This window comes from Acartia tonsa, chromosome 12 (assembly GCF_053477335.1).
Source record: "Acartia tonsa isolate MP-2025a chromosome 12, ASM5347733v1, whole genome shotgun sequence".
Classification (NCBI taxonomy): Eukaryota; Metazoa; Arthropoda; class Copepoda; order Calanoida; family Acartiidae; genus Acartia; species Acartia tonsa.
This window is the reverse complement of record NC_137271.1, coordinates 16,818,470-16,844,376: the sequence shown is the minus strand read 5'-3', so window position 1 is coordinate 16,844,376 and position 25,907 is coordinate 16,818,470. Positions and strand designations below refer to the sequence as shown.

The following is a 25,907-nucleotide window of genomic DNA, read 5'->3' as shown; positions in this document are numbered from 1 at the left end:
AGGAAAATGTAGAATTAAAGGAGATTTCCCTCAAATTAACTTGTCTAGCACTGACCCCCTCTCCTTCTTTCAGAAACAAATCGTAAATAGTTAGGGCACTGCAGTCATACGCCACGTATTAATTATTCATAAGAAAATAAGCAATTCTCCACTTTTATTTCAATTCATCAAAAATTAAGAGCGTAGGGAGGGGTGTGAGTTCAGTGCTCCATAGGTATTTTATGGGAAAGTACGTAAATAAACACAAAGCAATTGTTTGAACTTGAAAATTTTTTTAAATCTAAAAAATTCAACACTTTTTTCTTGTAGTTTTCATTTCAAGTTTTAATTTTCTAAGTCATTTCAAAATTCAAAATACATATGTACAGTAAAACCTTAGATACTACAATCTTGTTAGGGAATAATGTGTATACAGCAGAAGTGAACCCAATTTTCATGTTCCCATATGGACATTGCTTGCTCATTAGCAATCACACTATCAACAAAGAACTTTGGTTTAGGAATATTGACAAAACATTTCATAAATCATAAATAAATCATTTCACTACATTATAAAAAGGTTTTATTGATGTTAATGAATTTGCTTGGCAATAAAGAGTAAGCTATGAATGTAAGAGGCATTTCAGCTTTCTAAACAAGTTCTGCAATATTTCCCATAAAACTCGAAGAAGTTTACCTTGTTATTTCTAGCTTACAAGAATTGACCAAACAATAGATATTGCATCAAAGACTAGCGGCTTCGCCCCTAGCCTCTAGGAGCTGTGCCCCAAGAGGTGATCACAAAAAAATTAAGGTGAAATTCGTAAAAGGACCAATGAAATATCCTGCAAAAAAAAAATGACCAAGGAAATCTTCTGCAATAAAAAAAAAAAAAAAAAAAAAAAAAATGGGGGGGGGAATTTTTTTGTTTTAGGGGGGGTTGGGGGTGTCCCACCACCCAAGAAAATAGCTTAAAACCATCACAGGACTAGTAGGTATAATCCCTGAAAAGTAGAGCCCAATCGGTTCAGCGGTTACTGAGATCTTAAGCTTCAGACGGACAGACAGACGGACAGACGGACAGACAGACAGACAGACAGACATCGTTCTACTTTGTATTATAGATAACTGTTATAATCATTTTGATAATAAAAAGAAAAAATAAATTGTAGAAAATATTTTTTAAAAATTTGTCATGACCCTATAATGATTTAGTATTAAAAAAGAGACCAAGCTTCTCTTAATTGATCCATATGCGGATAATAGTCTGAGAGCTATTGAGATACCTGGCGCTAGTTTGGATATTCAATCAGAAGGTTATAATATTTTTTAATTGTTCTTTGCCCAGATAGAAAAATTTTAAATATGGAGTCAGAGGATTTTATACTATGAATTTAAATTTAGATAATAGAAGTCTAATAACTAGCTAAATCTAATAATGGTTTAATTAACATGTGTGAGAATTCCTATATTGCATAATCCTGACCGCAAAAATAATAGTTGACTTTAACAAAGCTTTTGCCATTTCCCAAATTGAAATGTAGTACAAAACAAATTCTGGTTCCAGAAGTAACCTAGGATAAAGCCCACTTAAAAAAGATAGAGAATAAAGTACATTGCTTTGCACAATGACCAATCTGTATATGATCTGTTTCAAAATATCTCATACAATCTTAAAATTTTATCTTAAAATCTTATTTTAATTTCTTAGGAAACAATACATTTGAGAGAGCCCACTATGAAATAATCTATAAAAAGATGGATAGATCATTACACAACGGCAAAACTTGTACAGGTTAAAGCTCAATTGTCACAAAACAATAATGTAAATGTACAGTTTCATCAATTTTTTTTGTGGGGGGTAAATTTCACAAGGGTGACACCTTATCCGTAATAGTTATAAACAGTACCAAGCCACATGAAAGGGGGAATAGTAGAGTAGGGGGAATGCCTTGGCCCAAAACAGGCGCAACTCGTTACCATGCACAGTTGGGACTTCTCAGACAAAGGTCGTGCATCACAGAGAGTTGGTTGTCTGTTCGACGTTACTTAACCTAATATCCTTGGGTGTTTGGACAGAGAAGGGTGCGTAACAGTCATCCTTAGTTCTCCTGGATTGCTGGACCAGGACCTGGAAAGTACATCAAGTCGATAAGGTCCATGACTGCAATCCCGCCCGTACGAGGTAATTAAAGGTAATTAAGCCAAATGAAAAACTACAATGAAAAGGAGAACTGTATCGGTTCAGTGGTTAGTGAGATCTTTCGGTACAAACGGACAGGCTGACAGACAAATACAGTCATTCCATTACTTTTATCCAATGTTAAAATAAGGACAATAAAGATAGTTAGAGAAACATAGGGAGTGGGATAGTATAAAAAGATAATAAGCATAGCTGAGAGAAGAAAAAACTATAGAACAGTTTTACTAACAAGTTAAAAAAATGTAGTAAGGGGAATTATTAGTGAATTACAATAAGTACCAACCAACAGACAGAAACCATCAATTATAGAGTGGCTGTACCTCTAAACAATTAATGTTATTTGAGTTTTGTGGTTGTATATGTAATTGTAGATTATGTGAAGTCTGGTTCTAGTTATGGACAGTGTATTCAAGGTGACAATTTTATTATCCTGACTTACCTTATTAATAAAGATGACAACATCCATAAGTGGCAAAAAACTATAAAAAAATTATTGTTGGACAAATGAACTAATTGAATTACAGAGCAGATGTGCAGTTGCCTTAAAAAGAAAAGTATTGAATGAGCACATGCGAAATACCATTTTTAAAGATCACAAAACCTTTTTTTAATCAAATGTATTAATGTTTTTTCAAGGTATGACTGAAAGAACAATGGACTAATTATAGTATATATTAGATGTTCATTCTAAAAAAATTGCTACTAAATATTGTAGTTTATACAAATCATAGAGGAGCTACTCATTAGGATATATAAGTTGGAAGGAATTTTAATGTTAGAGGGAGATTTGAAATCTGCATCAAATTTTAATGATTTTTTATAAAATTCGTTTTTTGTATAATTCTTTATCTAAAAGCGGAAATACAATTTAAGTTAATAAATTTTGACCAATAGGATAGGTGGATTGGAAATTACCTGCGCTCTAATTGGTTGAATGATGTGCGACACTTAAACTTCTCCAATCAGAGCGCAGATAATTTTCAATCCACCAATCACAGATGTCAAAATTAATTAACTTAAATTGTATTTCCGCTTTTAGGTAAAGAATTATACAAAAACGAATTTTAAAAAAATCCTTAAAATTTGATGCTGATTTCAAATCTCCCTCTAACATTAAAATTCTTTTAAACTTATATATCTTACTACTCATAGTACATAAAAATTTTATACAAATAAAAAGATATGTATTCGAAGTTTTTTACGTCATTGATTAATGTTTTTATTGAATACAAAGAATGAATAATTATATCAATTCAGTGGATATAATTGTGTTTTCAAAAAAAAATATGAAAAATTGTTATAGACATAATTATTTAATAGTTTAAATTGCTAGATTGTATTGTACCTCAATACAAATTTGAATTATAAAATATAATAGGTACATGCCTAATACCTAATTTTGAATAGTACCTGAATTATAATGTTTTAATATTTGAAGTTCTTAATTCTTTTGATCGCACAGATGCAATGGTAGAGCAGGTTATTGAGTGGTTTGGATGCCTTCCTTTTTGGACGTTAAATAAAGGGTATATTGTAATCTTTTTAAAAAGTTACCATTATAAAAAATCTGTTATAGAATATTTATTCAACCCTGAATACATTAGATCTTATGTTTGTTATCTTCTTTTAGGTCAAATACTGAAGCTTCACTTTTAAACTGTGAAAACACTACTATGAAGCAGGCAACAAATTTTATTTTACATTAATAGATAGATTATTACCTGGATATCCACCAGATTTTCATGTTTTCCAACTAAGTGAAACACGAAACTGGCTAAAAAAATTATTTCCCCCTTCAACCCAATTAACCCAGTTTCCTACCCTGCTACTAGATAAATACTATTTAGATTAATTGAAGGGCAAATAAATAGGTTCCATGTTAGCAAGCTAAATTGACAAAAAATTTCCCCTTTCATAATATCCACGTTGAACATGAAACTCACGATTAAGAGTAAAGGATAAAAATAATAAATTTTGAAAATAGTTTGATCATTAAAAAATGCGTATGATATTTTAGATGGACCCCAAAAAATACCAAAACATTCGAGATATACTCTACAGGAAACTTTAAACAAAAACCTTAAATTATATTTTTCTTAGAATTATTCTAAAAAAAGATAAGTTTGCAAGTATAAAAATAGATTTAAAGTTTAAAAATAACAGATTTCTGAGCAGTGATGACTTGGACATTATGAAAAGGAATCATTTTAGAAATAAATTATTTAATTTTTTTTCTAGTTTATTCTTTATTTTCTATTATCCCCCCCGCCCCCCCCACAAGTTAACTTTCGAACATCTTTAGGACACAAAAACACATAGGTATCTTACTACACATAATATTTCTTTACTTCAATAAAATATGATACCACTAGATGCATGCCTCCTTGTACAACATTACAGATTACAATTCAGAGAACTTTTAAATCTACAAACATACCAGGTACAAGAAATAACATTGAAAAAAATATTTGCTTGAACTTATTTTCAAATAGGTGCACTTTTTCCAAAATAAGTTAGTCCTTCTTACATGATAGTTATAACAAACCATTTTAATATTCTATAGAAATAAATCTTGGAAATTTGTTGTTATGACTTAGAAAAAGCTTTTGATACTGTGTTTCAGGATCAGCTGCTTTGAGACTTAAAAACAATGGAGTTGTTTCTGTTTCAAGGTGAAGTAATTGTAATCACAAAAGTCATCTGAAAAAATTATAAAGTAAAGGTTTTGAATGAAAATGAAAGGATGGCATAGCTTTTCTGTTTTAGTATCTTGATTTATTTTTCATTTATGATATTTTATTTGATATAATTTACTTTTTTTTAGACTTTGGGGTACATAATGTGTTTTTTTAATTTACATTGTAGGGATGCTTACAGTTTTGATGTATTTAACTTGATTGTTGAATTGGGAAGCTCATTAGGACTCTGGCTAGGTAATTGATTGTTTTACTTCATTTTTTTGTGTTCAGTTAAGTTGGGTAATAGGAGCATGTTTTCATATAAAAAATGACAAATAGAAAAAGGAAAGTCCCATAAAAACATTTGTAGAGTAAAATTAATCAAGTTTTTAATTTTTTATTATTATTTAAATTTGTTAACATTATTGGCACCAATGCAATTTGTCAGCTATTTGAGGTTTAGATTTCTAATTTATGAACCTTTTTGTAAATTAAAACAAAAGATATTTGGTAATGTAAGTTCTTTCACCAAAAAATGCTTTCAACACTTATTTATAGGACTGCGAGATTAACTTGTGACACTTTTTAAACTTGAACATCTGTGATTAATTTAAAAATTGCGTATGATAACTAGATTGGAAATCAATTAACTAATTTATGTTCAAAATGTATTAAAATCATTTACTTTTTATTCACAGGTTTATCTGCTATTAGTTTTCTGGATCTTTTTGTATTCTATTGGCAGAAATTTAAATATTACTTTGATGTAAAAATATGAGTAATATTGACTAAATTAAAATCATTCAATATTGAAATACAGACGTATTTACCAATTAATCTTTGCATAAAACAAATTATATATATTTAGAGAAATAGTTTATCAGAGATATACAAATAAAATTGATAATATACCATTAAAATATTAACTAAAAAAAAAATTTCATCTCATTCATAGAATTAAAAAAATAATAATGTAAGAGTAAGAACCATAAAGAATATATATGTTGCTTTGTAAAATGATTTCAAGCTATTATTTTACAATTTCCTAGTCATATATTCGTCTGAGGGTCTAAGGAACTCAATAGTGGCAATGATCCAAAATACAACCCAGAATGTTAAGGTGGCTAGGATAAATATGTTTCGTCCAATTCTGTTGAATCTCTTGCTCTTTGGTAGTTCCTAAAAAAGATAAGAATAAAAATTATTATAAAAGACAAATTATATATTAGAACCAGACTTCTTTTTAACATTTTCTTTGACTAAAAATAAAATATTTTTTTTTTGACAAATTAACTAGCAGTTACAACATGTACTGAAATTAATCAAAAAGCTATGATTGAAGAACCTATCCATGTTTAAATTTAGTATTGAAATTAAATTAAATAAGTAATTATATTAATTACAGTAAAATATTCTCAATGAGGGCTTTAAACTAATTTTGTCTAATGTCTAATAATTGACAATAAACATAAATTGAAAGCAATTTGCAAAAAAAGGATGAATGCGAGAAAAATGGTTGCCTTCATATAACTATCAAAATATCATGACTTCCTATTTGAAGGTCTTAAGTAGCAAATAAACAAACCTCATCATCATCCTCAATGTCAGGAGCAGGTTGATTTACATTCATAACCTTATTAGCCATCCGCAGGATTTGAGAACTCTGTGGCCGGATTATCCTTGCGCTAGAATCTGTTCTCACAACGCTATGACAAAATAGTAAGCTTAATTTTAAGAGTGAAGCTATACAAACTATATTTTTAACTCTCCCCCCCCCTTTCTGTAAGGGTTAACTGATTGGGTTCTCTATTTTATATAAACTTAACATCGGTCCCGTGATGGTTTTAGGCTATTTAATTTTTAGATTTAAGTCTTGGGATGGGTTTAAGCTTTTTTTCTAGTCCGTAGATAACAAAGGGGCAAACGCTAATAATATATAAAGTTTTTTTTGTCTGAGGGCATTAGACTATTTCATTTTCAGATTGTTTTTAAGCTATTTTTTCTAGCCTGTTTCTGCCCCTTTAATTACAAAGCCCCTGGATGCTAGGTACGCATCCGCTAGGTATGCATTTTTTTTATTCAGAATTAGAAATATGGATTTTGTTAATTATTAGAAATATTAGAAAATAAATATAAATATATTAACTTGCACATAAAGATTACTTCAAGTTCAACTACTTACGTTAGAATTTCTGTCAGGCTGATTTTAGTTATTTATTTTATAATAAAAGCCTTTGATACTATCAACGTAATAACATTCTGCCTTAGCGTTTTCTTGTTTTTTTTAAACCTCTCTCTCACACTTGCTTTTTCTTCCATTTGTCTTTTGATTTCTTTATTTGATCTTCAGATACGTATTTATGATAATGCTTTTTTTCATTCTTTCAAAAATGTAATTTGAATTATGGAATTTATTTTCCAATATATATTTTTTATATAACCGTCATGAAAGGGTTAAAATGTTTTTAATTTTTGTTTGTAAATCTGAACACATTAAAAGTGGCGCTAGAATCAATTTATTTTAAAACTAAGTTTTCTTAAATTTACTATATTATGAATTTAAATTTTCTGTTTTAAGAATAGTAATTAAATACTTCAACATTATGTAAATAGCAACATGAAGTAAAAAAAATGAATTTATTCTTAATAAAGTAAAATATTGGGTCTTATCGTTCTGGGCAATGAGAGTTTATTATGGATTTTTGGAGCACTATGAGTTTTAAACATTTATCCCTTGGAAGACTTGAGCTCATTTATAGACATTTATTTTCTATATAGATCTGACATGGATCTTGAAGCAATAAAGCAGGCTGTTTTGTAAATGTTAAAAATTGGAAGAATCTATTAAATAAAAGTTATCGCAAATATACTTAGTAAATGATGTAGGCCTTTAACTCTTTCATGAAAAGAAGAACATAAATTTGTTCCAAATAAAATCTTACAGGTGTGTGAAACTTACTTGTTTTCTTTAATTATTCTCCTTTTTATATCTAAACCTATTTTATTTCATATCTCTTCTATTAATCTAGGTTTTTTTTTCTGTTAATACAAAAATATAATAGTCAAGAATCCAATATTTTTCACGTAATTTCCTTAAGGTTTTTACTTTCTAATATTCTTTTGTTAATTTTGTTATTCATTTTTACAGAAAACATACATTTTTCAAAAAAAAAAATTTAAAATTCATTATATGTAAAGTTTTATAAAGATCTTACTTATCTGTCCCAAACATTCTTGTAGTTCTTCCAGTTTGATGCTCTTTCTCATCAAGTTCTTTCATCACCCTGATTAATAATTATCATTTATTTAAACAATTACAATAGTTTATTTTGACATAAAAATTATCTACACGTTTTGCTACATAAGTCCACCTCAAGTGCCCCTGGAGACCAATCAGGTAGAAATTTACCTGTATGCCAGAAAAGTGTGGAAAATAAGAGATCCAACCATCTGATTGAGGGCAACAAATAACCAGTAATCTATCATTTTTAAATATGGGGTGGCTGGTAAACTCTAAAATTAAAATTATATCTTTAAGCAATATATATATGTGTGTATGTTAAGGATACAATAACACTAATTGCATAGATTTTTTTGGTTAGTGTAGGAACAAATCCCTATCCTCTCCTTTTTTTCAAGGATATTTAATTTAAACAGCATACTTTTTCAGTTGTTTGAAATGGTCACAGTATATCTGTATTACAATAATAAATTTATAAGAACTAAATTACCAATGAAATTCCATTAGAAATAGTTGCCACAACAAGTTGTAGAGTTAAACTAACCATCACTCTGTCCTATAATTCAGAAATAAACATTTTTAGTTAAAAATGTAAATATAATCTTCAAATTACAAATTATACTACAAAATAATATTTTATTTTACTTTCATGAAAAAAGATTCCAGAGTAAAATAGAATGAAAAAGTGTGCTAGAAGAGAATTTATTCATGAATTGTATGACTATAAAAAGAGATAAATATGAAAAAGGAATAACAATTCTTACTGTAAAATTATCAACTTTGAAGTAGAAAGTAAGGAAGGCGACTATTATCAAAATCTTGGTTTGTAAGAAGGTGTTGAACAAATGATACTGAATTTTCCTAAATTAAAATAGAATTCAATTTTCCATGGATTAGCAGTTACAAAAGTTGTTAGAAATGAGGATGGGGATATTAGACTGTTAGTTAAATTAGTACCAAAAGTTTTATAATCATGTTTTCATATTTACTAGCTTAAAACTTTTAAAATTTTATTGGTTCGTTCATCAACAAGCAGTGAAAAATTTTTATCTGGAAAAGGAGTAATTTTGTTTATCCTCATTGGGTATGTACATTGTATTATTCATTATTATTTCCCCTAAGATCCCTATTACTTCTTTTGGGTGTGGCTCCTTTATTTAAGTTCAAACAAGATTGAGCTGTATCTAGATGACATTTGAAGCTAACCAGTTGAAAAACAAAAAGTTACAACAAATTAGGATTTAGTAAAAGAGTTATCCAAGAGACATATTATCTAAATGGACTAATTCAAGAGATCTTTTTGGTTGAAACATTTTACAGATCTTGTTATGTAAGGGCATTTTGTTTGCATAATTATTAAGCAATAAATTGTCGCATATCATGGGATTAAAGGGACTGTGAACGTAAATTTTTCTCATCTTAATATCAAATCTTAACATTATCTCATTCATAATATCTCACAGATAGAGCAAAACGCGCTTTTGTTTGCTTAAAAAACGGCTTTTTCCGACGATTTTTATAAGGTACGGGGAAAGGAAGAAATTTTCCGTATTATATAAAATGTGCATTAAATTGCTTTTTTCTCCCATTATAGCTAAAATTAAACTTTTTCACATAGTTCTAGATTTTTCCTAACAGTTAAGCTGACTTTTAACATAATCCTTGCTTTAATCTAATGTATAGTTACTTAGAAATTGATAAAATAAGCAATATTTTTTTTATTGAAAACCAAATACAATAACAAAGCCAGAAACAGGTTTTTTATTAGTATTCAATTAACTTTAAATGGCCCATCTCTCGCCCACCTTTAATTACAAATTTGTAAATAATAAAGACGCAATATTTCTTTATAAACAGTCTGATAAAAGTGTAAACTAATTCTCCAAAGTGGGTTATCTATTGTTCAACACAATAAAAAAGGATATTATTATTTTATATAACCTATGAGATTCAACCCTTTGTAGACAGTGAGGTATTTTTTTGTCAATAATACGAATTTAAAATATGTCTTTATTATCTAACTAGCGGCTTCGCCCCTAGCCTCTAGGGGCTTTGCCCAAAGAGATGATAAAAAAAAATTATGGCAAAAATCGTAAAGGACCATGGAAATCTCCTTCAAAAAAAAAAAAAAAAATGGGGGGGGGATTTTTTGGTTTTTGGGGGGGCTGGGGGTGTCCCACCCCCCAAGAAAATAGCTTAAAACCCCCACAGGACCAATAGGTAGATACCCTGAAGAGTAGAATCCGATCGGTTCAGTGGTTACCGAGATCTTAAGGGACAGACAGACAGACGGACAGACGGACAGACAGACATCGTTCTACTTTGTATTATTTACTACGTTATAAAAAAACGAATTGGCAATTTTATAGCATAAAATAAATCCTTAACAGTAAGTAAATTGTTTCAACTATATATGACAAGTTAAATATCCCTACAAACATAAGAAACAAAAACGTTCAGATTTTCCCTGTTTTTTCCTTTTTCCCTCTCCAAATACCATAAAATCAAGGCATTATTTCTGGATATTTTTGTGAATAGGACATGTTTGGTTGATCAGTGTAGTGAAATGTGCTTAGTAAATGTTAAGATTTGATAATCAGATGAGAAATTTTTACGTTCACACTCCCTTTAAGCTTTTCCTGCATAAATTAATTTGTGTAAAAATTTCTTCCTCGTATAATGTGAAGCATATGACAAAACATAAAAGTTAGTTATGAAATTATTTTAATAAAGTCAGCTTTCTAAAAATTATATAGTCAAATAAATTTGTTTCAAATTTCGTCGTCCTTATCTTGTATATAAAAAATTTTAACAATAGTTTATGTCTGCAAAAATCCCTTTTTCGTTTTGACAAAAAATTGGGTCTGTTGGACAATCTAGATACACTTTGTCTATTGATTTAGTATACCTTCTGAAAACAGTTCTAATCTCAACTCTACTTTCTTGGTAATCATCATCAATAAACATTTGCTCATCCTGTATTTCATATTCAAGCAGTTGTCGTTTTCCTAAAAAATTTAAGTATCCTAAAATTGAATTCAATAAAGACAATCTTTTAGTTTTGAAGACATCATTGTATATGCATAATAAACTGATTTGTTTACCATAATTATTTAATGGCTGCTACACTCTGGAGAACCCTTATGAGAAAAATCAAACAAAAACTCTAACAATGGTTGATCTTAATTCATCAATAATAATAAAATTAGATTCAAAGACATATTTAATTTTTTTAGTTCAATTGAACTTGCCATCTTGTCCCTTATTTGTAAAAGTTACCTAAATATTCAACTCCTGCATGTTTGTCTACCTGCTCCAATGTTTCTTTACCTAAGTATTCCACACCAGCATGATCTATTTTCAGCACCATAAAATCTCTTGTAAAAGCTTGCAGGGCCCAATACATCCTACACACCTAATAAAAAAAGTAAGTTAATTCATCCTTTCACAAAATTTTTTTTGGATTCTTTTTATCCAACTATTTCATGTTAAAATAATTTAAGTGTTACGTTTTATTAATGGATTCCAATTTATCTGAAAGTTACCTGAGTGTCAAAGGGGTAGTAATATAGATCAAACTCACAAGAATAGTCCTAAAATGTAAAAAGATTTATCAACCAACTTGTTATGTCAAATCTATAAAATTTGATCCTGTCAGAAAAAAAAGTAACTAAATTATTATGTTTTTAATTATTAAATAATTGAAATAAAGTGGAACCTGATAATACTCTCTTCTAAGATTCAAAGCATTATATTTTCCAGGAAATCTGTAATCTTAAAAGAAAGTGCAATTTAAAAACTAACAAAAAAAATAAAAACATCTACGATAAGTTTTTGTATTGATTTTTTTTTATAATGAGAAATAACATTTAATTTGATATGAAAACATGTATTATAAATCATTCTACAATGTGAAAAAATAGATACTTTGAGAGCATCATCTCTTTCCACCAATATTAACTTACATTCTCTGCTGGTAGTAAAATCATCAAAGCTTGGTTTACTTTCCAGGCTAATTGTTGCCACACTGCAAACAATAACAATTATACCAACATTTATTATGGTACAAAGACTGGGCTTTTAATAATTTTATCATATTCACAATTTTAAATGTCTAATTGATCTCATTTTTTTCTCTAATCATGAAGAAAGCATGTAAAAACTGATTATGTTTTTACCTAAGTTCATCTGTGACAGTTTGATAAGGACCTAGAGAATTTAAGAATGCCAATTCAGGATTCCAGGTTCTCTAAAAACAATAATAATTCTTGACTATAAATTAATTGTGTTAAATTGGTAACTGTGTTGGTTATTTCCTCAAGGTATAAATAAAACCAGTTTTGTGAGACAATCAAAAGAAATAAGAAAAAATATATTGTATATGTTTTAATGTAAAGTTTTCATCTTAGAGATATGTTTTACCTGAAGTTTATCTAGCTGAATACTGTTTAGCATATCATTATCATTCAGATCTTTAAATGCTAATCTATCATCATACCTACAAATATGATTTTTGTTTTTATTATTATTTTACAGTTAATAAGCCATCTTTAAAATCTATAAAACACCTCTTTATCAGAACAACTTACCATCTCAAATTAATATAGTAATCACATGTGAATTTGAGAATCTTAGTATCAATATCAGGGAAGGCAAGGATTGAAACATTGATATAGATTTGTACTGGCTCTGCTCCTTTAGTCCTTTAAGATAAAAATAAATCATTAAACAAGTATTAAAGCTTATATCTTCATGTTACATTTATCAAGAATCTTTAAAGTTTAGATAATTTACTAAAGAGATTAAAAGTACCTTGGTCCCAAAAAGCTGTTGTAACCAGGAGGAATCTAGAGATAAATAAAGTGTTTCTTTTTTTTATTTAGTTCTTTTTAATTATAAAAATATGGTATATTGTCAATGAAAAATTTGTAATGTAAAGGAAGGTAGTATGATTGATGAAACTATATTGTATTATCATATTGTATTAGTATTGAAGACAATATTAGTTAGAAAAAAAGAATGGAATACATGAGATAGTTGCCTGTTAAATGTTACAGTCTACAGAAAATCTTTAACCAGTTATAACAAAAGGCCTTTTTATCAATACTAAATGGTTTATGACTTATCCTTTAATAATAGAATTAATCTGGCTATACCTGGTGATAGTCACAAACATCTTCATCTGATCCATCAATACAATCTACTTTGGAATTACACTAAAACAAAAGTTAGGATCAAAACTAGGCATGTGCAGTGTATTTGTACCAAATTTTTTAACTCAAACTTTTATTTAAATTGTTTACTTTCCACTAAATTCTAATATCAGGTAGTTAATGTTGTTGAAAGATGTGAATATTGGTCAGATATTATTCTTCAAAATTTTATCAGATTGCTGTAGACACCAAATTTTTCCAATATTTCCCTGGCTAGATCTCTTAAAGAATGAAATATAAATATATTTGAATTGGTCATTTGGTATTGAAATACTTAAATATAAGTTGGGTAACAAAAGGATTTTCTCATAATACTTGTAGATTTTATACTCTATTTTTTTAAAGGAAAGGTTGTAAAGTGATTAAGTATCTTTTAATTCATTTATAATTTAAATTTCCTACCTTTTCTATCACAAAAAGTTATTAATATATCATTCAAAATAAAAGCCTAACATGATTAATAAGGTCAATTTATATAAATTATATATACTTATTAAGTCTAAAGGTAAATTCATAAATCACTATAATATATTATAAGCTCTTTGGCTTGAAATATGAGTTCACCAATTTTAAATTAATGTGCACTGTCAAATAAAACCAAATATATTAGCTTTAGTTTAATTTTATTGTTGTATTGATTTTAAGAACAAGAATGAAATATGTTATTAAGTTAATTAAACATTAAGTTTCAGTTTACATACACAAATACTAGTCCTCCCTCTATCCCCAATAATCAGTACTTTTAGTAGCGAAGCTACTCTATAATTCACTTTGTCTGTCCGTCCGTCAGTCAGTAACACTATGGGAGAAACGTGATTTTCTAGAGATAGACAGCTGGAATTTTTAGTGAAGATTACTATGACAAATACGCATCTAATCTATACATTGTTTTGTCCGTCTGTCTATCAATTGGGGTGCTAGATCGATTCCTAGATTTTTACGTTTTTGCAATTTTCTCTATTCCTGTTCAAGATTAACGGCTAGAATTTTCAGGGATTAAATAAATTTAAATTCTACATATTCCATCAGGTTTTATTAAGATGCCTTTATTGGGTGGGGTGCTAGATCGATTCCTAGATTTTTAGGTTTTCATGATTTTTTCGATCCCTATACAAGATAGAAAGCTGAAATTTTTAGGGATTAAATAAGTTTAAACTTTACATATTTCCATCAAGTTTTTATTACGATACCCTTATTGGTTTGGGTGCTAGAACGATTCCTAGTTTTTTAAGTTTTTGTGATTTTCTTAACTCCTGTTCAAGATAAACGGGTGGAATTTTTAGTTATTAAAAAAGACATTATTCTACATATTTTGACTTACTATTGGTTGGGATGCTAAAACGAATTTTGATTTTAACGTTTTCTTATTAGCTTAATGCTGTAAAAGACCATCATACATTTTTGAAAGGTTTTGTGATTTTTATTATTAAAGTTTTTTTTTTGTAACATACTCTATTGGTCATTTTTCCCAGAATTTTTTAGCTTTGCTACTTATGGATGTTGTCATCCTTGTTTAGATTTAATTTTTAAAGTACTGATTCTTTCTTTTCAAAGAAAAAGTTACATTTCTATTTTTGATCATTTTGTAAGAAAATTATAAAACTATTTTTAAGGTATAATTATTAAGATATATAAGTTTTCCGGAATTTTAATGTTAGGGGGAGATTTGAAATCTGCATCAAATTTTAAGGATTTTTTATAAAATTCATTTTTTGTATAATTCTTTATCTAAAAGCGGAAATGCATTTTAAGTTAATTAATTTTGACCAATAGGATAGGTGGATTTTAAACTACCTGCGGTCTAATTGGTTGAATGATTTACGCCATCCAATCAGAGCGCAGATTTTTTAAATCCACCAATAACAGATGCCAAAATTAATTAACTTAAATTGCATTTCCGCTTTTAGATAAAGAATTATAGAAAAAACGAATTTTATAAAAAATCCTCAAAATTTGATGCAGATTTCAAATCTCCCCCTAACTTTAAAATTCCAGAAAACTTATATATCTTAATAATTATGCAAGATTGAGTTAAATAGAAAGTTGAAAAAAAAACAATGTATGTAAAGATTATAAAAAATAATAATTACTTTTGGTTAAAACTAATTTTGGCCATAAACTTTGATATTTGGTTATCAATTATTAATGAATACAATTCTTTTGACATGCATTAAAAATGTTTGAGGAAAAACATTTATGCATTTGATTGATTTACTAATAAACTTCCCAAGGATAAGGTATACTTTCCTTATCAAGTCAATCTTTATACTAAAGTAACAGGATGTCTGTTTGTCTGTCTGTGTGTTTGTATCGAAGGATCTCGCTAACCGCTGAACCGATCGGGTTCTCCTTAACAGGGTAGCTTCTCATAGGTCCCGGGAAGGTTTAAAACTATTTTGGAGGAGGGTACCACAACCCCTTCAAAGACTACTCCCCCCCCCCAAAAAAAAATTATATTTTTTTTATCTAAAATTAAAAATGGGGGGGGGGGGCACCTCCCCAAAAAAATTAATTCCCCCCCTCCCAAAATTTTTTTATTCTTTTATTTTTTCTTTTAAAATCTAAAATAATAACTTGGGTTATCAAATTCGACTGTCCCCTCCTCAAGTGCACCTTGAGGCCTCTAGGTACGTAGCCGCTAGTTAAGTATATAGGACTAAAGCTCTTTCTGATATTTTATAAAAGAGTAACTTATACAGAATATAGTTAGAAAATATATTTCTTTCAATGTTATTACAAAATGTATTTGACCACCGCCTTGAAAGAAACAGCAACAGCCACTAAAAGCTCTTATTATTCAGAAATGAAAAATATAATACCTTATTAGCCAGGGGTATACAGTCTCCATTAGTACATGTAAATTTTTCTGGAGGACAAGAGGTTAAAGTCAGCTCTATGGTTTCATCAATGGGCATCTCACAAAACTCAGCTCCTATTACATTAAAGATCAGCTAGTTTCTTTTCACTTAAAAATATTTTACATTTAAAAATGTTAAGTCACTTTTTTTTTATTTGAAAACATAAAAACGTTTTTTTTATTATTTTTATTAATTTTCCAAAAGCTTCTCAGTTTCTTAATTATTTCTTACAAAAATTTAATACCTAGATACCAATTTTTTCTTCCAAAAGGAAAATCTTTTGAACCTCGCTCTGAGAGGTACAGAAATTTTGTTGGGTCCTAAAAGGTTTTAATTTGTTAAAATACACTCGATTATATTAGATTTAAAATTGATATAAGGGGGGGCAAAAAAGTTAATTTTACTGATTTGTAAATCAGTCTTTATAAAGCTTTTAGAACATTGCTGGTCTAATGTTGCAAATATTATGTTTGATAAAATTTTAAAACTTTTATTGTGCAATCTATATTCAGCTGTTCCTGTTTCCTGGTGTAATGACTGTAAACCAATAATTAGCAATAACTATTAATTTCAAATATTAATCCTTAACAGTCGGTCCCCTTGCCGCACCTTTATTGGCCGGAGCATTTTGAGCATGTCCCCTGTTTGAAAATGAATTTAATTGAGTCAAAGTCAAATTTCGCTTCCTTCACCCTTTTATATAACAGCCTTTGTTTTTAGGTCCTTTTTTACTTAAAAATTTCAAACGGCTGTAATTTTCTTATTTTTGAAGCTAGAAGTTTATCTTTATGTAAATTGTATATTAGTATCAAAACATAAATTTCAGCGGCCGCAGGCGGCGGTCGGCGGGAAAACGGCGCGGATAAAGTCACGAAATTTGGGCTCTTTATCTTTCACACACAGAAAATGAGATAGAAAAAACCGGTTGGGGGGGGACTTTAACGCCCCCCCCCCCTCTGACCGTTAAGGGTTAAATTAAATAGCCTAAAACCATCACATGACCTATGTAGAGATTCCCCAGTATCAATATCTTAAGCTACAGAAAAAAAATCTTTATATGATAGGACACATTAGATATATCTGGATACATTCATTCAATTCATTTCAGCCTTTATTTTGTTTGTTTTTTTAATTAAGACTTACCGAAAGTGATTCTATTTTCCAGTTACCCGTCCTGCCTTCACTAGAATCATCCTCTCCAGGATAATAAATAACATGGCTGATACTTTCTCCCCTGAATATTTTAATCAAATACAAAAATTAGTAAACTTTCCAGTATGGCTTTGAAATCGAATAATATCCGCTGGATTAGAACCGATTCTCAGCTATACTGACAAATAATGTATAGAATAGTTCTACAGACAATTTTGAGAATATTATTATAAAATTACCACCAGTTTTGTTAAACAGTCACTTTCGGGCTAAGAAAAGTATATTTAATGTTATAATATCTTATTTTAATATCCCTGGAAAGCTGTCTAAAGTACGATATGATAAATAATGATTACTGATATATATCTATACTACAGTATTCTTATATATGGGGATAAGATACAACCAATATTATAGGTAAGGAATTTTTATTATAACACTGCATTCCTAGAGGAAGATTACCCATAATAACCTAACCAACGCTGAGTTAGTCAGGTGTCCTGCTTTCAATTAAACCAATTGAATTTAACCTAAAAGTTTGTAGGTTAGGAGTTTACTTAATGTAAAATTTACCTTAAACGAGCTCTGTGGTTTTCATCATCAAGATAATTGTACTGTGTATCAAAATAGCCCTCTTCTAACATTTCTGGGCACAATCCTGATATATAGAATTTAAAAATCATGTCTTAAGGTTTATATATGGTCTTTTGGTGGTTTTAAGCTATTTATAGGGGAATTATTGCATAGGACACCACTACACTTCAATTTTCTTTATTTTCTCTTATAAAAAAAAATTAAGGTAGAAAACCCCCTTCACCTATGGGCGTTATAGATTTTAGAGTAATAATAAATAGGACAAACAAATTTCACGTAAAAATTATTACCCTTCAAATAAATAGGTCTGATGGTCTGTTTTCTTCTACAAACAGCGCAATGAGTTTTCCTACAATCTCTGGCTCGTATGTTGTCCTGCTGGCGCATTAGACAAACATCCTTAATTAATTCAATCTTTGTAATTAGTTATCATTTAACAAAAGTACCGGGATGTCTTATGTGTGTGTTTGTATGTCTGTTTATATGTCAATCTTGCTCACAACTGGACCAAAGTGGTTCTCCCTTACAGTGAAGCTTCTAATATGTTTAGGTAACATTTACATGTAGCTAGTTTTAAAACTGACAACTGCACCCTCAAAAGAAAAATCGCTCCTCCTTCTTGCACAATTTTTATTCTACTGCAGAGGTGTAGCCGCTAGTTTATTACATACAATTAATGAATAATTGGTAAGCTGTACATACAGATTTACCCGTGTTATAGCAACTGCACTGAATGATAATTCTAGTTCGATAACTTACAAATTTAGATTTCGGTGGTCTAGTGTAAGGCAGGGGATATGTAATGGCTGTTCCATTCTGATAGTCCACCCATTTTCCATCTAAATTTAGTTTTTAGCATTAATGGGATTATCAAAAAACAAATTTTTATAGATAGAAGAACAACAAATTTTCTCAAATTTAATTTTTCTGATACCCCTTTCAAAAAAAATAATCTCTTATTCCAAACTAACATAGTAAATTAATAGTTTGAAACAAGAAAAACCACAAGAAAAAACAGCTTAATGTACAGTTAATTTTAAACAGTTAGACTTTAGCATAGCATTTAATTATTTTTTAGAACATTTGCAAATACTATTTCATTGATACAAAACCAGAAAAAAGATATAGCCAACAATAAATCTTAAATAATATTTGGGGGGCAGATAAAAAGGTCGTCAATTTGATAAGTGTTGCCCCCCAACGACAGCTGAACATCACATACAGATTTCTTGATTTAATAAAAAATAATTGCGTGGTTGGTCTAAGCTGATACAAAATAAACGTTTTACCTTGGTAAACATTACCCAACCAGAAGCTTAAATCACCCTCATCATTCAAACATTCTGTTTCCTAAATTTTAAGAATTTAGGCATTCTGTAGTCTAAATATTTTGTATAAATCATTGATTAACAAGAAAATTTATACATAACGTTTGACAAATATATGAAAGATTTTGAAAAAAAACTTTTTAAAATCCTTTTTATTATGAGAAAAAAAACCTACCGCATCAAAAGTGAGTTCTCTCTGATATCTCAAGAATAATTCTTCGTCATTTGCACTAAAACCTTAATATTATATAATTGTTTAGAAAGAGAAAATGTTTTTATCTATTTGATTTTGGGTTCTCTTTCAAATTCAAGATTTAATCTCAAGAGCATCATCAGCTTGCAATGGGTTGCGATACTATAGGATACTGGGTTATGTAACAATAGATAGGTTAGGTTCGCTTAAGTTCAGTTCTTTATGATCATCAGATAGTTAGTTTAGGTTTACCCCACAAAGTTCTAAACTACTTTAACTTCAGGACCTAACAACAATGGACTAACAGGATCAAATCTCTTCTTTTGCATTCAAATTCCCGTGGTATAAGGTTTTGAAATAGATAACCATCTCTTTGATTGCACTACCTTTGTCTGAAAGTTTACTGTACATGGTTTTATGTTGCACATCTGATATAGCAAGCAGTAGAACACATTTTTAATATATTTAGTGATGACGCAGTATTAAGTTGAAATTGAAACTCATCACCTCCTTGACAATAAGTCAAGGTGTCAAGCCTCAGTCATAAAAAATTGAAAAGGCTTACCTGCAGTTTGCAGGACCCCAGAGAAGAACTCGCAATGGCGGACGGCAGTATTGAAATCAACTGGCTCAGGAATGACTATCACTTCACTTGCTATCGTTTTCCTAAAAAGATAGGTATTCCTGTGTTTAATCTGAACATTTAGCCTCTTAATATCATTTACTTTACAAATTAATACTATACACCCATTAATTGTGCCACAACTATTAACTAATTGGAGCGGAATTCTCCTTCGATTTTAAGTGATCATCTTAAGAACCCAAAAGCATCCGCTTGGTTAGATAACATACAACAGACAACCAACCCTTTGATTGTACAAACTTTGTCTGAGAAGTCCCAACTGTGCATGGTAATGATTTGCACCTGTTTTTAAGTCAAAGCATCCGCTCCCTCCCCCCTCCCCCCCTCCTACACTAACTATTTTTTTTTTGCGCATCTGATATACCAGCAGTAATAACCATTTTTAACGTCTTTTGTCATGTATGTCTCAGTATGAAGAAAACTGACAATACATACATACTTGCAAAAAAACGTGATATCTGTGAGTTGTTCTCTTGTAACTTCACCAACATATTTCCATGTTGCCTCATTCCAATTTACTACATCTCCTGGAAGTAAATAAAATGATGACCTCTAGTAGGGGTCTTTGTGTCGCTTTGGGGTTATATTCACACCCATTAAAACATACTCTGCGTCTTATAATTGCGGTCTAATTGACAACCAACACTTTGATTGCACGACCTTTGTCTTGAAGTCCTAACTTTACATAATAAATTATATTAGTTATTGCATAGCTAGAAGTAATTAAGCCTTAAAGTTGGATCATAGGTTTACCCCTTTAATTTTATTTATATTATAATTACAAAAATTAAGAATATTGACAATAAATTATAAGAAATTTAATAAATATGAAAAATAATTACATGACATTTAATTATACGAGACAAATTATATAAAATTAACTTATATGAATTGACATTGCATTGTTTTCATTTATAATGAACCAATAAAACAGATATGTAAATATGTATGTATCTAATAGGTATAGAATAAATATGTTCAGACATCTTAAAGACAGTAAAAAACAAAGCTTTTAAGATAAATTAGTAGTATAAATTTGATAATCATAAAATTATAAAAATAAATAAATATGGCAATATCCCTTTTTCTGAAAGTGGACTCCAAAAACTATAGAAGTAAAATAGAAATCCTACCTTCTGGGTCTACAGCACAATTATCAAAACTTTTTAGCTCATCCAAAGTTAGTAATCTAAAATAAATCACAAAATTTGATATTAAAGAATTTGTAAATACGTGAAACAAATAAATTATCAGAAAAATCAACTTTTTACAATTTTAAAAAACTTAACCTGACCCAAATATGGCAATCCATTTTTGAAAAAAATAAAGCTTTCAAACTGGTTTAAGATTGAGACTTAGTCGTGGCTGCCTGCAAATTATTTACCAAAAAAATGCGGGATAATTAAGATGGTGTGTACAAATCAAACAAAACACATAAACTGTGATTTTAAAATAGAGTAAAGTTGAAAGAACCAAAGGACAAACATACATCTCTAACTAAAAGACAGACTAACATTTTCAATATAAACAAGCTTTGCTATAAAGAATAACCTGTTCCAAATATTGAACTGTGTAATTTGACCAGAATAACTGTTGAAATAGGAAAAATCTCCACCATATTTATCTTGTTCTTGGGATAGAATCAGAATACCCTACAATAATATTTTTAGTATGGCTTCGAAACTAATTAAAAATCCGCAGGTTTAGAACTGGTTCTCGGCAATACTGAAAAATCATGTATAGCATTAAATTACAAAAAAAAATCCATTAATATAAAAATGGCCCAAATTAGTTGTGATCTTATAATTTTTCATTTTAATATCCACAGAAAGCTGTTTCCAATACAACAACTGGTATGTTTGGAAAGAAATAGTTACCATTGTTTAAATCAGTTCATATGATAAAAGTAACAGGATCTTAATAACGACTGAACCGATATTGTTCTCTTTTATATGCTTCTCATAGGCCCTTGGAAGGTTTATAAATATTTTGGCGGAGGGTATCACCACCCTCCTGTGAGAAATCCAATCTCTCAAGGGCCCTGGGAGACCTCTAGGGTTGTAGCCGCTAGTACCTAAATAAAATAAGAAATAGTTTATTCCTCCTTTATGAAGATAAATTTAAATTGATGGTTCGAATTGGTTGTGATTTATAAAAATCTTGTGGCAACTATTGTAGCTTCTTTTGGATAATCATGTCCTTATTTCGAATGTAAAATTACAACAATTAATTGTAATTTAAGGGCCAATATAAAAAAAAACTAATAAATGGAAACCAAGTCTTTTGTGTTTTCCTTTCAATAAAAATGTTAATGACAACAAATTGTATTGGTTTTCCCTTTATAATTTATTTTAAATAGTTTTGTCCTTAGTTTAAAAGTTTTGGAATCTTTTGTGTGTGGGTGTGTGTGTACTGAAGGATATTGTTCGCCGGTAAACCGATATGGTTTCCCTTTACAATGTAAATGCACCTTTAAAACTGCCGCTGAATGACTTACTTTACTTCCCTTCGTATAAGGGTACCAAAAGTTTTTCTTTGTAAAACTACAATTAATTTTTTCCGGTGGGTCAACGTCCCACTCCCTCCTCCCACCAAAAAAAGTCACTATAGTCCTCTAACGGCATTTCCGCTAGTACGTATCAGCATTTAAAAATAAATGATTTTAAGACCACACTTTAAATAATATACTGTTCATATGAGATGTTTTCAGTCGGTTAGCTACTCTTTTATTCACTTTGTATAACTTTTGTACAACAACAAAAACTCTTGCTTACATGTGAGGGAAACCAAGCTTTAAAAAAACATACATGTTAAAAATTTATACATTACAACAATATATCAAAATGAATAGATTAAATCGCTAAAATGTCTGCTTGAAATTGGAAAAAAACAATATATTTAGTTTTGATGTATTAATGGCTGAGCGTTTCTGTAGAAATATTTAAAATAAAGTAATTAATCTAATTACAAGTCTGAACCTTGCTTTCCCTCAAAATGCTTAGGAGACAAAGAACCCTGAATGATTATTTTGAAACAAATTGAAAATAATGCAAGATGGTATATACCTGCGGTGCCCTTTTCCATCATAACCTCAGGTAAAACACTAACACATACAATTATTTCAATTTTTTCAATTCAAGGGGACTGGGGTTAGGCAAGGAAATCCGACCCCGACCAAATTAAATATAGTGTTTTTCTGATTAAGCCAAGGTTATAGAAAAGCTTTGCCTTAAACAGTGTGCCTCATATCTCTAGGAATAGTAAAACACAAATTTTGTTCGATGTAGTGACAATCAACACCTCTAATTTAGAACTTCCTGGCTGATAGAGATTCTACCCTTTTGTTGTTATTAGCCATCCGGAGGTCAGATGTTGTCACTTTATATGCCAAGGAATTCTGCGCACTTTATGGGCTGCGTCCAGAGGTCAGAGGGGGTGAGTGTAGTGTTCTTAGCTGTACAATTAAAAAGATTCTCAGTTGTGTGGTCATTTAGTTTACAATCTGGGCATCGTATGCTCTGTGCTGTGTCAAATCTGCTTATTGTAGACCGTAGGAAAGAACTATATCCTGATCTTAGTTGGGCAAGTGTGCACCGCGTCATGTGTGAGGCCTTTTTCTTCCTGGACATTAATTGCAGGGGGTCGAGAGTTTAAAACTTTGTTTGCAGGATATTTATTTCTACAGTCTCTGTGAGCGTCGTCATGATTCTTCTTTAGCCGTTTCTTGTAGTTGCGTTCAACCGGTTCACCATATCTGAGATAAGTTTTCACAAAAGGTACATGGTTGATGATGGTCTTTCTCTTGTCTCTAGGCATGATTGGTTCATGTAGAAGGTGTTGATTAGGTTGAACTGGGCGGTGCATGGAGAGAAGGAACTGGTTTGTTAGCATGTCATTGTGTTCTTTCACAGGGAGGATGTTGGTTTTTCTGGTGAAGATGACTAACCTGTGACATTTTAATACAACCAGTTGCTACTCTCAGAGCACTGTTCTGTGCTCTTTGCAACTCTTCCCAGTTCGTCTTACTCAGAGATGGCGTCCAGACCGGTGATCCGTAGTTCAGAACTGATCTACCTATGGCCTTGTAAGTATTCTACCCTTTTAAAATTGTTCCTCTGTGTTGCAAAAATCCTCAAAAAGGGTACAAAATAGAACCAAAAGTGTAATAATTTAAACTTACTGGTCCTGTGAAATCATCTGGTTCGTTGATGTTGTACTGTTGTGTTGTGTTTGACATCTTTCCGCCATAATAAACTGTGGCTGAAATATAATTTTTGATTTTTAAAAGCAAGGATTTTATACACAATTAGGGTCCGTCCGTATGTTCATCTCTCACACTTTCATAATTGAATTATGCAATGATGCATGTCAGAATTGTCCTATCAATATTAAAATTTGCATGATGAGCCAGTAACATGAACAGTTTAGTAGGATTAAGAAAGCGTAGGAGCTATATAAGCATTACCAGAAAGTCCGTACGTCCATTTAAAATTTACTGATTTTTTCAATTTCTTTGTGATATAATTATCTTTTATTTAATTTATAATTAATAAGCGAAGCTTTTCTATAATTAGGGTCGGTCCGTCCGTACGTCCGTCCGTCCGTCCGTAATGGATAGCTTTTTTTTCGTTTATTTAGACATGTTAGAATTGTCCTATCAATTTCAAATTTTGCATGGTGATTCCTTTAGTAGTTAGGTACGATTTAGAAAGCGTAGCAACTCTATAATCATTACCAAAATGTCCGTACGTCCATTTTAAACATATTGATTTTTTCACTTTTTTAAATAGCTTTTTTCGTTAATTTAGGCATGTTAGAATTGTCCTATCGATTTCAAATTTTGCATGGTGATTCCTATAATAGTTAGGTACGAGTTAGAAAGAGTAGAAACTCTATAATCGTTACCAGAATGTCCGTACGTCTATTTGAAACATGTTGATTATTTTACATTTTTAACAACAAATTTATATGTGACCTAATTATCCGATTTGTCTGATTTTTGGTTTACTGATTTCTGGGACAACAAAGTACAATATTATAAGCGAAGCAACTCTATAATCAAGTGCTAAAATGTAAGTATGTCCATAAACATTATCCTGTATCAAGCAGTTTTTCAACAAATTTACTTACAATTTTGCTTTGACTCTTATAACATTCGCATTCTAATTATTCAGTTCTGACATTATACAAGTGTTAATGTCCGTTTGTCCTACCGTTTCAGAGCTTCGCTTTTATGGATGTTGTCATCCTTGTTAAGCAATAATTCCTAGGACAACAAGGTACAGTTTTTAAAGCAAAGCATAACTATAATCAAGTCCTAAAATGTATATTTGTTCTCATGTATTCCTATAATTTACATACAATTTGGTTTAGACTTATCAATTAATGTTCTACTCATTAAGTTCTAAAATTCTACATTTGTTAATGCTCGTTTGTCCTACCGTCTGAATTTAGAGATTAGCTTTTGATTGGATGTTGTCATCCTTTTTTATTATTTCAAATGTATCATTGTAAGATGATGTAATTGTGGCAATTTATTTATAAAAATAATAAGTTACTTACCTTTAACATCAACCGAGTCATTAATTAAAACCTCTTCTGCCATCATACAAACCAAATGGTAACTCTCCCTGACAGTTTTTAATCATTAAACCATTCTTGTTCAATTAGAAATAAGGAAATATAAATTTTATTAAAGGGGGCACTTTTAACAGGAAGCTAACGAACGAAACATTTATGCATATCAATTACCCAAAGAATAAGAAAAAGTAGACATAAATTTTTGGGTGCCAGTGTATTTTAAAGTACAAGCACTCTCTGGGTAT

At 30.0% G+C, this 25,907-nt stretch overlaps 1 protein-coding gene and 1 long non-coding RNA gene across 3 annotated transcripts; one reads left to right on the top strand and one right to left on the bottom strand.

The window, feature by feature from the left end:
• Positions 1-4,558: 4,558 nt before the first annotated feature.
• On the top strand, positions 4,559-5,736 carry LOC145333218 (uncharacterized). Its single transcript, XR_013884477.1, has 4 exons — positions 4,559-4,622; positions 4,806-4,854; positions 5,048-5,115; positions 5,729-5,736. It is a non-coding gene; the product is annotated as an uncharacterized LOC145333218 (long non-coding RNA).
• LOC145333007 (uncharacterized) lies at positions 5,515-25,717 on the bottom strand. 2 transcript variants are annotated; one of them, XM_080178133.1, is made up of 30 exons: positions 25,645-25,717; positions 24,263-24,342; positions 21,634-21,734; positions 21,216-21,271; positions 20,522-20,609; positions 20,005-20,105; positions 19,422-19,483; positions 19,208-19,268; positions 18,678-18,757; positions 18,209-18,317; positions 17,898-17,982; positions 17,316-17,406; positions 16,417-16,492; positions 16,134-16,246; positions 13,258-13,317; positions 12,914-12,948; positions 12,691-12,804; positions 12,524-12,599; positions 12,280-12,350; positions 12,067-12,128; positions 11,820-11,875; positions 11,647-11,694; positions 11,381-11,516; positions 11,010-11,109; positions 8,866-8,962; positions 8,592-8,657; positions 8,270-8,373; positions 8,076-8,144; positions 6,446-6,566; positions 5,515-6,039 (listed from the first exon to the last, which is right to left on the bottom strand). In XM_080178133.1, exons 1-30 carry the CDS (start codon positions 25,688-25,690, stop codon positions 5,896-5,898), a joined length of 2,508 nt encoding a protein of 835 aa, XP_080034259.1. In that variant the 5' UTR covers positions 25,691-25,717; the 3' UTR covers positions 5,515-5,895. The 2 variants fall into 2 exon arrangements, with proteins under 2 accessions (XP_080034259.1, XP_080034260.1); XM_080178134.1 differs by having other exon boundaries at positions 11,432-11,516.
• Positions 25,718-25,907: the final 190 nt, after the last annotated feature.